Source organism: Xyrauchen texanus, chromosome 24 (genome assembly GCF_025860055.1).
Source record: "Xyrauchen texanus isolate HMW12.3.18 chromosome 24, RBS_HiC_50CHRs, whole genome shotgun sequence".
Lineage (NCBI taxonomy): Eukaryota > Metazoa > Chordata > Actinopteri > Cypriniformes > Catostomidae > Xyrauchen > Xyrauchen texanus.
This window is the reverse complement of record NC_068299.1, coordinates 896952-914451: the sequence shown is the minus strand read 5'-3', so window position 1 is coordinate 914451 and position 17500 is coordinate 896952. Positions and strand designations below refer to the sequence as shown.

The following is a 17500-nucleotide window of genomic DNA, read 5'->3' as shown; positions in this document are numbered from 1 at the left end:
TAGTCTGATAGCTCTACTGTATATGACCTTAGTCTGATAGCTCTGCTGTATATGACCTTAGTCTGATAGCTCTACTGTATATGACCTTAGTCTGATAGCTCTGCTGTATATGACCTTAGTCTGATAGCTCTGCTGTATATGACCTTAGTCCGATAGCTCTGCTGTATATGACCTTAGTCTGATAGCTCTACTGTATATGACCTTAGTCTGATAGCTCTACTGTATATGACCTTAGTCCGATAGCTCTGCTGTATATGACCTTAGTCTGATAGCTCTGCTGTATATGACCTTAGTCCGATAGCTCTACTGTATATGACCTTAGTCTGATAGCTCTGCTGTATATGACCTTGAGTCTCGATAGCTCTGCTGTATATGACCTTAGTCTGATAGCTCTACTGTATATGACCTTAGTCTGATAGCTCTGCTGTATATGACCTTAGTCTGATAGCTCTACTGTATATGACCTTAGTCTGATAGCTCTGCTGTATATGACCTTAGTCTGATAGCTCTACTGTATATGACCTTAGTCTGATAGCTCTGCTGTATATGACCTTAGTCTGATAGCTCTGCTGTATATGACCTTAGTCTGATAGCTCTACTGTATATGACCTTAGTCTGATAGCTCTGCTGTATATGACCTTAGTCCGATAGCTCTACTGTATATGACCTTAGTCTGATAGCTCTGCTGTATATGACCTTAGTCTGATAGCTCTGCTGTATATGACCTTAGTCTGATAGCTCTGCTGTATATGACCTTAGTCTGATAGCTCTACTGTATATGACCTTAGTCTGATAGCTCTACTGTATATGACCTTAGTCTGATAGCTCTGCTGTATATGACCTTAGTCTGATAGCTCTACTGTATATGACCTTAGTCTGATAGCTCTGCTGTATATGACCTTAGTCTGATAGCTCTGCTGTATATGACCTTAGTCTGATAGCTCTACTGTATATGACCTTAGTCTGATAGCTCTGCTGTATATGACCTTAGTCTGATAGCTCTACTGTATATGACCTTAGTCTGATAGCTCTGCTGTATATGACCTTAGTCTGATAGCTCTGCTGTATATGACCTTAGTCTGATAGCTCTACTGTATATGACCTTAGTCTGATAGCTCTGCTGTATATGACCTTAGTCCGATAGCTCTACTGATAGCTCTACTGTATATGACCTTAGTCTGATAGCTCTGCTGTATATGACCTTAGTCTGATAGCTCTACTGTATATGACCTTAGTCTGATAGCTCTACTGTATATGACCTTAGTCTGATAGCTCTGCTGTATATGACCTTAGTCTGATAGCTCTGCTGTATATGACCTTAGTCTGATAGCTCTGCTGTATATGACCTTAGTCTGATAGCTCTACTGTATATGACCTTAGTCTGATAGCTCTGCTGTATATGACCTTAGTCTGATAGCTCTACTGTATATGACCTTAGTCTGATAGCTCTGCTGTATATGACCTTAGTCTGATAGCTCTGCTGTATATGACCTTAGTCTGATAGCTCTACTGTATATGACCTTAGTCTGATAGCTCTGCTGTATATGACCTTAGTCTGATAGCTCTACTGTATATGACCTTAGTCTGATAGCTCTACTGTATATGACCTTAGTCTGATAGCTCTACTGTATATGACCTTAGTCTGATAGCTCTGCTGTATATGACCTTAGTCTGATAGCTCTGCTGTATATGACCTTAGTCTGATAGCTCTACTGTATATGACCTTAGTCTGATAGCTCTGCTGTATATGACCTTAGTCTGATAGCTCTGCTGTATATGACCTTAGTCTGATAGCTCTACTGTATATGACCTTAGTCTGATAGCTCTGCTGTATATGACCTTAGTCTGATAGCTCTGCTGTATATGACCTTAGTCTGATAGCTCTGCTGTATATGACCTTAGTCTGATAGCTCTGCTGTATATGACCTTAGTCTGATAGCTCTACTGTATATGACCTTAGTCTGATAGCTCTGCTGTATATGACCTTAGTCTGATAGCTCTGCTGTATATGACCTTAGTCTGATAGCTCTACTGTATATGACCTTAGTCTGATAGCTCTGCTGTATATGACCTTAGTCTGATAGCTCTACTGTATATGACCTTAGTCTGATAGCTCTGCTGTATATGACCTTAGTCTGATAGCTCTGCTGTATATGACCTTAGTCTGATAGCTCTACTGTATATGACCTTAGTCTGATAGCTCTGCTGTATATGACCTTAGTCTGATAGCTCTACTGTATATGACCTTAGTCTGATAGCTCTGCTGTATATGACCTTAGTCTGATAGCTCTGCTGTATATGACCTTAGTCTGATAGCTCTACTGTATATGACCTTAGTCTGATAGCTCTGCTGTATATGACCTTAGTCTGATAGCTCTACTGTATATGACCTTAGTCTGATAGCTCTGCTGTATATGACCTTAGTCTGATAGCTCTGCTGTATATGACCTTAGTCTGATAGCTCTACTGTATATGACCTTAGTCTGATAGCTCTGCTGTATATGACCTTAGTCTGATAGCTCTACTGTATATGACCTTAGTCTGATAGCTCTGCTGTATATGACCTTAGTCTGATAGCTCTGCTGTATATGACCTTAGTCTGATAGCTCTACTGTATATGACCTTAGTCTGATAGCTCTGCTGTATATGACCTTAGTCTGATAGCTCTGCTGTATATGACCTTAGTCTGATAGCTCTACTGTATATGACCTTAGTCTGATAGCTCTGCTGTATATGACCTTAGTCTGATAGCTCTACTGTATATGACCTTAGTCTGATAGCTCTGCTGTATATGACCTTAGTCTGATAGCTCTGCTGTATATGACCTTAGTCTGATAGCTCTACTGTATATGACCTTAGTCTGATAGCTCTGCTGTATATGACCTTAGTCTGATAGCTCTACTGTATATGACCTTAGTCTGATAGCTCTACTGTATATGACCTTAGTCTGATAGCTCTGCTGTATATGACCTTAGTCTGATAGCTCTACTGTATATGACCTTAGTCTGATAGCTCTACTGTATATGACCTTAGTCTGATAGCTCTGCTGTATATGACCTTAGTCTGATAGCTCTACTGTATATGACCTTAGTCTGATAGCTCTACTGTATATGACCTTAGTCTGATAGCTCTGCTGTATATGACCTTAGTCTGATAGCTCTGCTGTATATGACCTTAGTCTGATAGCTCTGCTGTATATGACCTTAGTCTGATAGCTCTGCTGTATATGACCTTAGTCTGATAGCTCTACTGTATATGACCTTAGTCTGATAGCTCTACTGTATATGACCTTAGTCTGATAGCTCTGCTGTATATGACCTTAGTCTCATAGCTCTGCTATATAACCATAGTCTGATAGCTCTGCTGTATATGACCTTAGTCTCATAGCTCTGCTGTATATGACCTTAGTCTGATAGCTCTACTGTATATGACCTTAGTCTGATAGCTCTGCTGTATATGACCTTAGTCTCATAGCTCTGCTGTATATGACCTTAGTCTCATAGCTCTGCTATATAACCATAGTCTGATAGCTCTGCTGTATATGACCTTAGTCTCATAGCTCTGCTGTATATGACCTTAGTCTCATAGCTCTGCTGTATATGACCTTAGTCTGATAGCTCTGCTGTATATGACCTTAGTCTCATAGCTCTGCTGTATATGACCTTAGTCTGATAGCTCTGCTGTATATGACCTTAGTCTCATAGCTCTGCTGTATATGACCTTAGTCTGATAGCTCTGCTGCATATGACCTTAGTCTCATAGCTCTGCTGTATATGACCTTAGTCTGATAGCTCTACTGCATATGACCTTAGTCTGATAGCTCTGCTGTATATGACCTTAGTCTGATAGCTCTACTGTATATGACCTTAGTCTGATAGCTCTGCTGTATATGACCTTAGTCCGATAGCTCTGCTGCATATGACCTTAGTCTGATAGCTCTGCTGTATATGACCTTAGTCCGATAGCTCTGCTGTATATGACCTTAGTCCGATAGCTCTGCTGTATATGACCTTAGTCCGATAGCTCTGCTGTATATGACCTTAGTCTGATAGCTCTACTGCATATGACCTTAGTCTGATAGCTCTACTGTATATGACCTTAGTCTGATAGCTCTACTGTATATGACTTTAGTCTGATAGCTCTACTGTATATAACCATAGTCTGATAGCTCTGCTGTATATGACCTTAGTCTGATAGCTCTACTGTATATGACCTTAGTCTGATAGCTCTGCTGTATATGACCTTAGTCTGATAGCTCTGCTGTATATGACCTTAGTCTGATAGCTCTACTGTATATGACCTTAGTCCGATAGCTCTGCTGTATATGACCTTAGTCCGATAGGTCTGCTGTATATGACCTTAGTCTGATAGCTCTGCTGTATATGACCTTAGTCTGATAGCTCTACTGTATATGACCTTAGTCTCATAGCTCTGCTGTATATGACCTTAGTCTGATAGCTCTACTGTATATGACCTTAGTCTGATAGCTCTACTGTATATGACCTTAGTCTCATAGCTCTACTGCATATGACCTTAGTCTGATAGCTCTACTGTATATGACCTTAGTCTGATAGCTCTGCTGTATATGACCTTAGTCTGATAGTTCTGCTGTATATGACCTTAGTCTGATAGCTCTACTGCATATGACCTTAGTCTGATAGCTCTACTGTATATGACCTTAGTCTGATAGCTCTGCTGTATATGACCTTAGTCTGATAGCTCTGCTGTATATGACCTTAGTCTGATAGCTCTGCTGTATATGACCTTAGTCTGATAGTTCTACTGTATATGACCTTAGTCTGATAGCTCTACTGTATATGACCTTAGTCTGATAGCTCTACTGTATATGACCTTAGTCTGACAGCTCTGCTGTATATGACCTTAGTCTGATAGCTCTGCTGTATATGACCTTAGTCTGATAGTTCTACTGTATATGACCTTAGTCTGATAGCTCTACTGTATATGACCTTAGTCTGATAGCTCTACTGTATATGACCTTAGTCTGATAGCTCTGCTGTATATGACCTTAGTCTGATAGTTCTACTGTAAATCATTCATGTTTGAAACAACATGAGGTTGAGTATATTTTTGCAGGGAACTATGGCTATCAGCGCTCATACAGGCCAGAGGACTGAACTGCAGGATATTTGTGGGCCTTTTTCAAACACGCCTCACAGGATGAGAGCTGTCCTGCATCATTAGAAACTCAAGCTGCAATTTAACAACACAACAATTCAACAGGCACCTCCTTCCTGTTACTATCCCCCAACAGGACCTTAGTGAGAACAATGCCCTGTATCACACACACAGAAGCAGAGGGCCGGATCTGCAGTGCTGGTTTATGGCCCTCAGTTATCCGACTCATTAGAGTGTTCAGGGGTCCAGCTGTGTTTGCTGACCAGCCCTCATGTGTATTGTTATGTGATGATGGGCTATTCTCTGTCCTCTCTCACACACACTCACACTCTTTGTGTGCTAATGATGCTCTTAAAACACAAGTCAATGCATAAGAACCCTTCAGCAGGATCAGTCAGGAGGGGACAAGCCAATGAAGTACTGCAGTATGCACCATATTCTGACTATGGTTTCTGCCATATCTATATATATAAGTTATCAGTGTATTGGTGTGCATTTAAATGCACTCAAGTGTAAATGTTCCACTAGTATACTGCATACTATTTTCAACAAATGAAGTATGCAACATTAACATATTTGAATTTCAAACTGCTATTATCTTGACCATATGGCAAAGTTATCTGCACACGAGAGAGACACGGGAAGCTGCACGGTACAGAACTTGCACTTCCTGCTCGTTTCACATGATCAAGACGCATTGCATTGTGGGAAACAGTAGTCTGTGCAGTGTGCTCTGATGCATTTGCACATGTATAAGACTATATGGGAATTCTGTGCATGGAAATTCACATATGCACAGTGTACAAACTGCACACTACAAAAAAAGTGTATGATTAGTGTTGTTATATGCAATGCCAGATGTGCTCACAGAGAGCGAGAGTGTGTTTGAGTGAGGCTCTGTCAGGGTTTCACTCACCTCAGTAACCTGCTTCAAGTCCAACCTGAAGTTAAAGTCACCGAAGAAGAAATACGGCAGCCGCTCATAACGCTGATCTGTGATCCTGCAGAGACAGAGAGAGACAGACGCTGTCAGTCAAACACCATTTCTGTCTGTACAGCAGCAACACCTAGTGGTGGTGTGTGTTTGTGTGTGTGTGTGTGTGTGTGTGTGTGTGTGTGTGTGTGAGTGTGTGTGTGAGGGAGTGTGTGAGAGTGTGTGTGAGGGAGTGTGTGTGAGTGAGTGTGTTTGTGTGTGTGTGTGTGTGTGTGTGAGAGTGTGTGTGAGTGAGATTGAATGTGTGTGTGAGAGTGTGTGAGTGAGAGTGTGTGTGTGTGTGAGAGTGTGTGTGTGTGTGTGTGTGAGTGTGTGTGAGTGTGAGAGTGTGTGTGTGTGAGAGAGTGTGTGTGTGTGATTGAGTGTGTGTGTGTGAGTGAGAGTGTGTGAGAGTGTGTGAGTGAGTGAGTGTGTGAGTGTGTGTGAGAGTGTGTGTGTGTGTGTGTGTGAGAGTGTGTGTGTGAGTGTGTTTGAGTGTGTGTGTGTGAGAGTGTGTGTGAGAGAGAGTGTGTGTGTTTGTGTGTGAGTGCGTGTGAGTGCGTGTGTATGTGTATTTGTGTATATGTGTGTGAGAGAGTGTGTGTATTTGTGTATATGTGAGAGAGTGTGTGTATTTGTGTATATGTGTGTGTGTGTGTGTGAGAGAGTGTGTGTATTTGTGTATATGTGTGTGTGTGTGAGAGAGTGTGTGTATTTGTGTATATGTGTCTGTGTTCCAGTGAGACACTTATAATGCAAGTCACTGGGGTTTAATCTGTACACATTAAAATACTGTTTCACAAGTATAACCACAAGACATAAACAATATGTGTGTTAACATGATTTTACTGTCATTAAATCACTTAATAACCACATCTGTGGAGAGATATACAAAATTGTACAACTTTGTTGCCATGACGATGTAACACCGGTAAACCCAGTAAGTGATTTCATCATACAACAATCTTGCATAACACACATTTGATCACACGTGGGCACATAAAATGTTTACATCGTGTGTTTATACTCTCAAAACTGCATTTTATTGTTTACGGATTGGCCCCATTGACTTCCATCGCAAGTGTTAACGTGATTTCGCTTCTTTTTTTTTTAAATAATTTTTGTGGCAATCAACATTATGCCACAACCGCTGTCGATTGAGCTGAACTTGTATTGAATCAGGAATATTGTAACACTTTACAGTAAGATTGTATCCATTATTATCAGTTAACATGACACATTGAACAACACGTTTCTGCACTTTATTCTTATAAATGCATATTAACCAACATTAAGTAGATCTCAGTTTCGCCCATAAAGGCGAGAAATCTCTTCCGTGGAGAGTCCGTTACGCTCACGATTCATGAAGTCCAGAACTCACAGATCGCCGCAACCTTGTCTTCACACCCGCTTAAAAAAAACACTTTAAACGAGGGATAATTAACTCCCCATAGCAAATAATTTACTTGAGAGATGAAGAATTAGACGGAGGTAGAGGAGTGAGTGTGTGGATTAATGGAAGGAGGATGCTCGCCGTTCTAATCACCGGGATAAATCTCGGCTCACTCCCAACACCTCATAACAATGTATTTATGGCCCTGTAAAATAGAAACCTTCTACTGCAGCCACTCTCGTAAAACTCACACTTTAACATCTCAAACGCTGCATTTGCATTCAAGCAAGACTTCAGGATCAAGAGTCGTGTGTTCTGTGTGTCTGACGTCACCCAGAGAGAGTAGATCAGTGATGATACTGACGACTCTGTACAGATCAATACATCTGATTTCTCGGGTTCGAGCGACTGGTAACAGTGTTATAATGTGATGCTGGTGTTATAATTTTCACTTATCTTCTAAACACATTTTTATTGTATTTATTTATCTTTTGATTTTACTTGGTGATTTTATCACAATTCTCTTTGAAAAGTAAATTACCACAAAATATGATTTGATGCTGATTTAAGGTTATACGCAACACCTTTACTGAATCAATATGACATTTATATTCATAAATTGATTAAATGCAAGAATTGTACATAAAAGTGGATTAAAGTGGTTTTACAAAAAAAAAAGCCCTAAAGCTGAAGGTCAATTATGTCCCTAAAAATTTGAACAGGGGCACAAAAAAAAACTATTTAATTTTTTCGACCCTGGTGAGAACTAAATGAAAAGTCAAAAAATTTTACAAATTAAGTAATTTATTGTTTTATAAAATGTTTACTGAAAATACAAAACATTATATTATAATATTTACATTATGATAAATATGATAAAATGATATATACACTCACCTAAAGGATTATTAGGAACACATACTAATACTGTGTTTGACCCCCTTTCGCCTTCAGAACTGCCTTAATTCTACGTGGCATTGATTCAACAAGGTGCTGAAAGCATTCTTTAGAAATGTTGGCCCATATTGATAGGATAGCATCTTGCAGTTGATGGAGATTTGTGGGATGCACATCCAGGGCACGAAGCTCCCGTTCCACCACATCCCAAAGATGCTCTATTGGGTTGAGATCTGGTGACTGTGGGGGCCATTTTAGTACAGTGAACTCATTGTCATGTTCAAGAAACCAATTTGAAATGATTCGAGCTTTGTGACATGGTGCATTATCCTGCTGGAAGTAGCCATCAGAGGATGGGTACATGGTGGCCATAAAGGGATGGACATGGTCAGAAACAATGCTCAGGTAGGCCGTGGCATTTAAACGATGCCCAATTGGCACTAAGGGGCCTAAAGTGTGCCAAGAAAACATCCCCACACCATTACACCACCACCACCAGCCTGCACAGTGGTAACAAGGCATGATGGATCCATGTTCTCATTCTGTTTACGCCAAATTCTGACTCTACCATCTGAATGTCTCAACAGAAATCGAGACTCATCAGACCAGGCAACATTTTTCCAGTCTTCAACTGTCCAATTTTGGTGAGCCTCTTTTTCCTATTTGTAGTGGAGATGAGTGGTACCCGGTGGGGTCTTCTGCTGTTGTAGCCCATCCGCCTCAAGGTTGTGCGTGTTGTGGCTTCACAAATGCTTTGCTGCATACCTCGGTTGTAACGAGTGGTTATTTCAGGCAAAGTTGCTCTTCTATCAGCTTGAATCAGTCGGCCCATTCTCCTCTGACCTCTAGCATCAACAAGGCATTTTCACCCACAGGACTGCCGCATACTGGATGTTTTTCCCTTTTCACACCATTCTTTTTAAACCCTAGAAATGGTTGTGCGTGAAAATCCCAGTAACTGAGAAGATTGTGAAATACTCAGACCGGCCCGTCTGGCACCAACAACCATGCCACGCTCAAAATTGCTTAAATCACCTTTCTTTCCCATTCTGACATTCAGTTTGGAGTTCAGGAGATTGTCTTGACCAGGACCACACCCCTAAATGCATTGAAGCAACTGCCATGTGATTGGTTGATTAGATAATTGCATTAATGAGAAATTGAACAGGTGTTCCTAATAATCCTTTAGGTGAGTGTATATATATATATATATATATATATATATATATATATATATATATGCTAAAACTATATATTTATATGTAAAAATGAGTGTGTATATGTTAAAATGTATATATATGTTAAAATGAGTGTGTGTGTATATATATGTTAAAATGTATATATATATGTTAAAATGTATATATATGTTAAAATGAGTGTGTGTATATATATATGTTAAAATGTATATATATGTTAAAATGAGTGTGTGTATATATATGTTAAAATGTATATATATATGTTAAAATGTATATATATATGCTAAAATGTATATATATGTTAAAATGTATATATTTATATGTAAAAATGAGTGTGTATATATGTTAAAATGTATATATATATGTTAAAATGTGTATATATATATATATGTTCAAATGTATATATATGTTCAAATGTATATATATATGTAAAAATGAGTGTGTATATATGTTCAAATGTATATATATATTAAAATGTATATATTTATACATAAAAATGTGTGTGTATATATGTTCAAATGTATATATATATATGTTAAATTTATATATATATATAAATATAAAAATGTATATATAATGTAAAAATGTGTGTGTATATATGTTAAAATGTGTATATATATATATATATGCTAAAATGTATATATATGTTAAAATGTGTATATATATATATATATATATATATATATATATATATATATGTTAAAATGAGTGTGTATATATATGTTAAAATGTGTATATATATATATGTTAAATGTATATATATATGCTAAAATGTATATATATGTTAAAATGTATATATTTATATGTAAAAATGAGTGTGTGTATATATGTCAAAATGTATATATATATGTTAAAATGTATATATATGTTAAAATGTATATATATATATATATATATATATGTATATAATATATAGTATGTATATATATATATATATATATGCTAAAATAGTATATATATGTTAAAATGTATATATATATATATGTAAAAATGAGTGTGTATATATGTTCAAATGTATATATATGTTAAAATGTATATATTTATACATAAAAATGTGTGTGTATATATGTTAAAATGTATATATATATATATATATGTTCAAATGTATATATATGTTAAAATGTATATATATGTTAAAATGTATATATATATGTAAAAATGAGTGTGTATATATGTTCAAATGTATATATATATATATATATATATATATATATATATATATATATATATATATATATATAAATGTATATATTTATACGTAAAAATGTGTGTGTATATATGTTAAAATGTATATATATATATATATATATATATATATATATATATATATATATATATATATATATATATATATATACTAAAATGTATATACATGTAAATATATATATATATATATATATATAATGTTAAAATGAGTGTGTGTATATATGTTAAAATGTATATATATATGTTAAAATGTACATATATGCTAAAATGTATATATTTATATGTAAAAATGTGTGTGTATATATGTTAAAATGTATATATATATATATATATATATATATATAATATATATATATATATATATATATATATATATATATATATATGCTAAAATGTATATACATGTTAAAATGTATGTATATATATATATATAATGTTAAAATGAGTGTGTGTATATATGTTAAAATGTATATATATATGTTAAAATGTACATATATGCTAAAGTGTATATATTTATATGTAAAAATGAGTGTATATATATGTTCAAATGTATATATATATGTTAAAATGTATATATTTATATGTAAAATGAGTGTGTATATATGTTAAAATGTATATATATATATGCTAAAATGTATATATATATGTTAAAATGTATATATATATATATATATGTTAAAATGTATATATTTATATGTAAAAATGAGTGTGTATATATGTTAAAATGTATATATTTATATGTAAAAATGTGTGTGTATATATATTCAAATGTATATATTTATACAACAAAATGTGTGTGTATATATGTTAAAATGTATATATACATAAATATGTTAAAATGTTTATATACACATAAATATGCTAAAATGTATATATTTATATGTTAAAATGTGTGTGTGTATATATGGTAAAATGTATATATTTATATGTTAAAATGTGTGTGTGTATATATGGTAAAATGTATATATATACATAAATATGCTAAAATGTAATATATATATTCTATACTGTATATAAATAATGTGTATTTAAATGTAATTTCCTTTGTTTAATCTTATTTATGCATACTATTTCACGTATAACTGCTATTTAGTTTGACTTATTTTGCTCTGCTATGTCAATATAAATGTAAATAAATATACAAATGTTAAACATAAACGAAAAAAATATTTTTGTTGTCCCACCAATGAAGAGCGAGAGAGTCGTAAAAGTAAATACACTTAAATATATAAAAAACGAAACATAATCTAACAATAATAAAGTGAAAACCAAATGAAAAAAAAAAAAGTTATCAAATATATATATATTATCAATATTTCAGATATTTTATATAATGTATATTTAATTGTTATTTTTATATATCAGCGGTTACCAATTAGCTGTCCGCAGTCCAGATCCGGACCCCCGCAAGTTCCATCCGGACCGCGAGACATAATGGCAATGGTTGACCTGTCTTACATGTTATGTTACATTTACAACTACTGTATCAATTTAAATACACATTTTGTGTCCTGCCAGTAAAGACAGATAGACAGATAGAGAGATGAGAGTGAAGTGAGATTAGCAGCAAGAGTGTTCTCCTGTCTGTGTTGTGTGCGGGCGAGTGTGGGCGTCTTTCTCTCAGTAACAGGCGTGTCTAATGCGATGGCCCGCCGGGTCAGAAGGTAACGCTCTGTTTACACGCTGGTTTCCTAAAGCTCTCGCGCTGACCTGCCACTATGAGTGCCTGACTTTCAGCCCGGCCCCTGGAGACCCCACACAATCCACACATTAAGCACAGCACGGTGGGCATGAATGAGCAGTGAGGTGGGAGGTCCACAGGGCTGCAGGGACTGTAACTGTGACAGAGATGCCAACATCCTATCTGAAGCACTGTGGTAGTGAGAGAGTATCAGATTCCACAGTACTTTGATATATGCAATGAACATGCCCATAAACATGGCATTACCGTGGCACATGCCAAACAAATACTATGGTAGCACCATATCATATGTCCAAAACACTATGGCAGCAACACACCACATGCACACAAAAAAGCATGGAACGTATCACATGTTTCTACCATAGTATCGAATGCAAAAAAGGTGTTTGCATTGTACGTGTCCAATGGTATGTGCAAAAGTGCACAATAACACAGTAGACCCATTCTTGGCACTTCCTTGGTGTATAAATCTGCACATAAAGCACTCTGACTGCAGCTCTGCTGTGGACACACCAGTCACTTTCACAATGCGCCGGACAGCACTAATGCAGCTATTGTCCCGGACCGCAGCAGAATCCAGGGAGAATGTTGGTATTCTGGGGAATGTGCCCACTGACGGACATTCAATGGACCACCGGAGGCCTCTCCAATGACCTTTCACCTTCAGAGGTGACTACTGCGAGTTCACAACATTCCCTGAGCTGTCAGGTGCTCTGTGCGAGTGTGTGTGTGTGTGTGTGGTCATAGAGAGGTTATGGGATGTGCAAACAATTATACCACAATTATGGTCAAAACATACATGGTTCCATACAGTAATAACACAAAGATTAACCAATGTTGTCCATGTTGCCATTTGCTTTAATGTGACCTCAAGATAAGACAAGATATATCCGTGTTTCATAAACTGTGACAACGTTCCTACAGCGATTATTTTTAATAAGCCAACAATATATTTGGGTCTGGGTATCTCAGCGGGTATTGACGCTGACTATCACTGCTGGAGTCGTGAGTTTGAGTGACTCCAGCCAGGTCTCCTTAGCAACCCAATTGGCCCGGTTGCTAGGGAGGGAAGAGTCACATGGGGTAATCTCCTCGTGGTCGCTATCATGTAGTTCTTGCTCTCGGTGGGGCGTGTGGTGAGTGACTCCAGCCAGGTCTCCTTAGCAACCAAATTGGCCCGGTTGCTAGGGAGGGTAGAGTCACATGAGGTAACCTCCTTGTGGTCGCTATAATTTGGTTCTTGCTCTCGGAGGGGCGTATGGTGAGTGACTCCAGCCAGGTCTCCTTAGCAACCAAATTGGCCCGGTTGCTAGGGAGGGTAGAGTCACATGGGGTAACCTCCTCGTGGTCGCTATAATGTGGTTCTCACTCTCGGTTGGGCGTGTGGTGAGTGACTCCAGCAAGGTCTCCTTAGCAACCAAATTGGCCCGGTTGCTAGGGAGGGTAGAGTCACATGGGGTAACCTCCTCGTGGTCGCTATAATGTGGTTCTTGCTCTCAGTGGGGCGTGTGGTGAGTGACTCCAGTCAGGTCTCCTTAGCAAATTGGCCCGGTTGCTAGGGAGGGTAGAGTCACATGGGGTAACCTCCTCGTGGTCGCTATAATGTGGTTCTTGCTCTTGGTGGGACGTGTGGTGAGTGACTCCAGCCAGGTCTCCTTAGCAAATTGGCCCGGTTGCTAGGGAGGGTAGAGTCACATGGGGTGACCTCCTCATGGTGGCTATAATGTGGTTCTTGCTCTCGGTGAGTTATGCGTGGATGCCGCGGGGAATAGCGTGAAGCCTCCACACACCCTACGTCTCCACGGTAACACGTGCAACAAGTCATGTGATAAGATGCGCGGATTGACGGTCTCAGACGTGGAGGCAACTGAGATCTGTCCTTCGCCACCCGGATTGAGGCGAGTCACTACGCCACCAAATTGGGGATAAAAAAATATAATAAGCCAAGAAACAAGAAACGGCGTTCCTTTCTCGGTGTAAGGTCATAAACTGCGTAAGAATAAACCACCAGTCCATATACCATATATTCGTTTATATACCACCAGTGTGCATCATCCACCTGGATGATTGACAGCGGCCAGTACACCCACCACACACCTGCTGCTGGTGGAGAGGAGAGAGTAGAGTGATGTAGCCAATCAATGGATGGGGATTATTAGGAGGTCATGATTGATAAGGGCTAATGGGGGAATTTAAGCCAGCACACCGGGGTTACACCCCTACACTTTTCCAGAAGTGTCCTGGGATTTTTAATGCCCACAGAGAGTCAGGACCTCAGTGTAACGACTCATACGAAAGACTTTGCCTTTTTACAGTATAGTGTCCCCGTCACTATACTGGGGCATTAACACCCACACAGACCGCAGTTTTTCCATTTTCTGGTGCTTGCCCAGAAAGTCCCTCCTTCAATGCAAGTCTATGGGATTTTATCAGGTAAAATAAAACTTGTAACAGAAAAGTTAAGAAGAACTGATGTTGATAGTTTAGCTGATGCATGTTTGAGAACGCTGTGAGCTATAATGCTCGGTGGGGGTTTTCAGGAAGCACTGCAGCAGTATGAGGAAATGAATCTAACTGCAAATGCACCGTATGAATGAATGCGTTTCTGCCTTTTGACAGCGTGTAACTCTGAGACTGGGAAATAATACTCAGTGTGAATACGTTTCAGTGTGTGTGTGTGTGTGTGTGTGTGTGTGTGTGTGTGTGTGTGAGTGGGCCTGGCTGACTGATTAACCTTTGACCTCTGGGCCTCCCAGGGTGAGAAGGCAGCTAACAAAGTCAATGCTGATCGACACTAATACCTCCATTCACAAAGAGCAGCGCAGAGACAGACACGCCACTCCCTCACCGCAAAAACACCACAAATCACTCCCACACACACAGAACCCGGCGTCTACAACTTCAGGATATTTCTAAAGAGGTCACTGAAATCTTCAGCATCATGGTTAACCTTACGAATCGCTCCTTGAGAGTGCTGAATCAATGCACGATGTTTCTGACAATAGTTATGCAGCGCTAGGTCTACACGGGACACCTATAGACGTCTCGGTTGATCCGATCACATGTGGTCAGGCGAATACCTCTCTGGGACTACTCGGTCTTCTGAGTCACGTAAAAGATTTGTACAAAATGAACGAATCACTCTCTGAGACTATTCGTTCTTCTGAGTCACGTAAAAGATTCGTACAAAATGAACGAATCGCTCTCTGAGACTATTCGTTCTACTGAGTCACGTAAAAGATTTGTACAAAATGAACGAATCACTCTCTGAGACTATTCGTTCTTCTGAGTCACGTAAAAGATTTGTACAAAATGAACGAATCACTCTCTGGGACTATTCGTTCTTCTGAGTCACGTAAAAGATTTGTACAAAATGAACGAATCGCTCTCTGAGACTATTCGTTCTACTGAGTCACGTAAAAGATTTGTACAAAATGAACGAATCACTCTCTGGGACTATTCGTTCTTCTGAGTCACGTAAAAGATTCATCCTAAATGAACGAATCACTCTCTGAGACTATTCGTTCTTCTGAGTCACGTAAAAGATTCATCCTAAATGAACGAATCACTCTCTGAGACTATTCGTTCTTCTGAGTCACGTAAAAGATTCATCCTAAATGAACGAATCACTCTCTGAGACTATTCGTTCTTCTGAGTCACGTAAAAGATTCATCCTAAATGAACAAATCACTCTCTGAGACTATTCGTTCTTCTGAGTCACGTAAAAGATTTGTTCAAAATGAATGAATCACTCTCTGGGACTACTCGTTCTTCTGAGTCACGTAAAAGATTCGTACAAAATGAACGAATCGCTCTGAGACTATTCGTTCTTCTGAGTCACGTAAAAGATTCGTACAAAATGAACGAATCACTCTCTGAGGCTACTCGTTGTACAATAGAAAAACAAATGAAAGTTCTGCTGAAATGATTGTACCCCCACGTCAGTGAACAGAGAGATTACATGTATACAATCTTAAAAGCAAGTTGCTAAGAAATATATACATCCAATAAAGTTACCAATATTAAAGGAGACCTATTATGCCCCTTTTCACAAGATGTAATATAAGTCTCAGGTGTCCCCAGAATGTGTCTGTGAAGTTTCAGATCAGAATACCCCACGGATCATTTATTACACCATGTTATAAACGCCTCTTTTTGGGTGGAACACGCTGATTTCGTGTGTGTCTCTTTAAATGCAAATGAGCTGCTGCTCCCCGCCCCCTTTCCGGAAGAGGGCTGTGCCTTTACAGCTCGTGCTTCGGTTACTACAGCAACAACCAAACAGAACCGATATGACTGACAGTGTAAATACCGGAGTTCAGGCAAGACTGGGAAGAGAAATCGCCCCGGGATTTTAAAAAGTTGAGCGGGGGGTGTTCGCTGTCCTTTTCTGCATATCGTGGCGCCGTTTTGTGGTCCGTTCTGCATAACAAGCTGGCTCATTTTAGATTATCGCGGCCCATTCGGCCCGTTTCGCGGCTGATCCACCAGCCTGCTCGGTTCTCCCGATGGCCAGTCCAGCCTTGATTGCCCCCAAAGTGCGTCGACCCACCGGGAAAATGCCCGGTATGCCAGATTACCAGTCCAGCTTGTCCACTGCGTCTTCAGTGGCTCTGATGCCGGGAGTACATGAAGACTCTTATGATCACTTTTACAGCAACTACAGACACTTATGAGACATTATTCTTCTCACTGTATCTGCTCCAGCAGACTGTGTGTACATCTCAGGGGAGGAGCTATGATAATAGGGTGGAGTCAGTCACCAGTCGTGGGCGTGGCCTGCTCTAACGTGACGTCACTTTAGAGCAGAAAGGGAAAGCGTTCATTTTAACACACTGTTTTTGATGAATAGAAATATAAGAAATTAGACATTTTGCATTAGGCCATTTTGAGAATATCAGCACTGGCCAATAACCGTGATGCGTCTGCTTGGCCATTTAACGGAAGTGTCAGATGCCACTTGTGCCAATGCTGTGCAGTGCTGTCCACATGATGCA

At 38.6% G+C, this 17500-nt stretch overlaps 1 protein-coding gene and 1 long non-coding RNA gene across 2 annotated transcripts in view; both read right to left on the bottom strand.

Annotated features, from left to right (window-relative positions):
• LOC127617626 (uncharacterized) overlaps positions 1-3408 on the bottom strand; it is a 3763-nt gene extending 355 nt beyond the window's left edge. The window contains exons 1-2 of the long non-coding RNA XR_007967367.1: positions 3346-3408; positions 639-812 (exon numbers count right to left, since the gene is read on the bottom strand). This is a non-coding gene — a long non-coding RNA (uncharacterized LOC127617626). The remainder of the gene's footprint in view (positions 1-638; positions 813-3345) is intronic.
• Positions 1-17500, bottom strand: part of LOC127617620 (inositol polyphosphate-5-phosphatase A) — a 257918-nt gene that overhangs the window by 72677 nt on the left and 167741 nt on the right. Inside the window, exon 9 of the mRNA XM_052089615.1 lies at positions 6053-6137. Coding sequence (XP_051945575.1) covers positions 6053-6137 — 85 coding nt within the window. The remainder of the gene's footprint in view (positions 1-6052; positions 6138-17500) is intronic.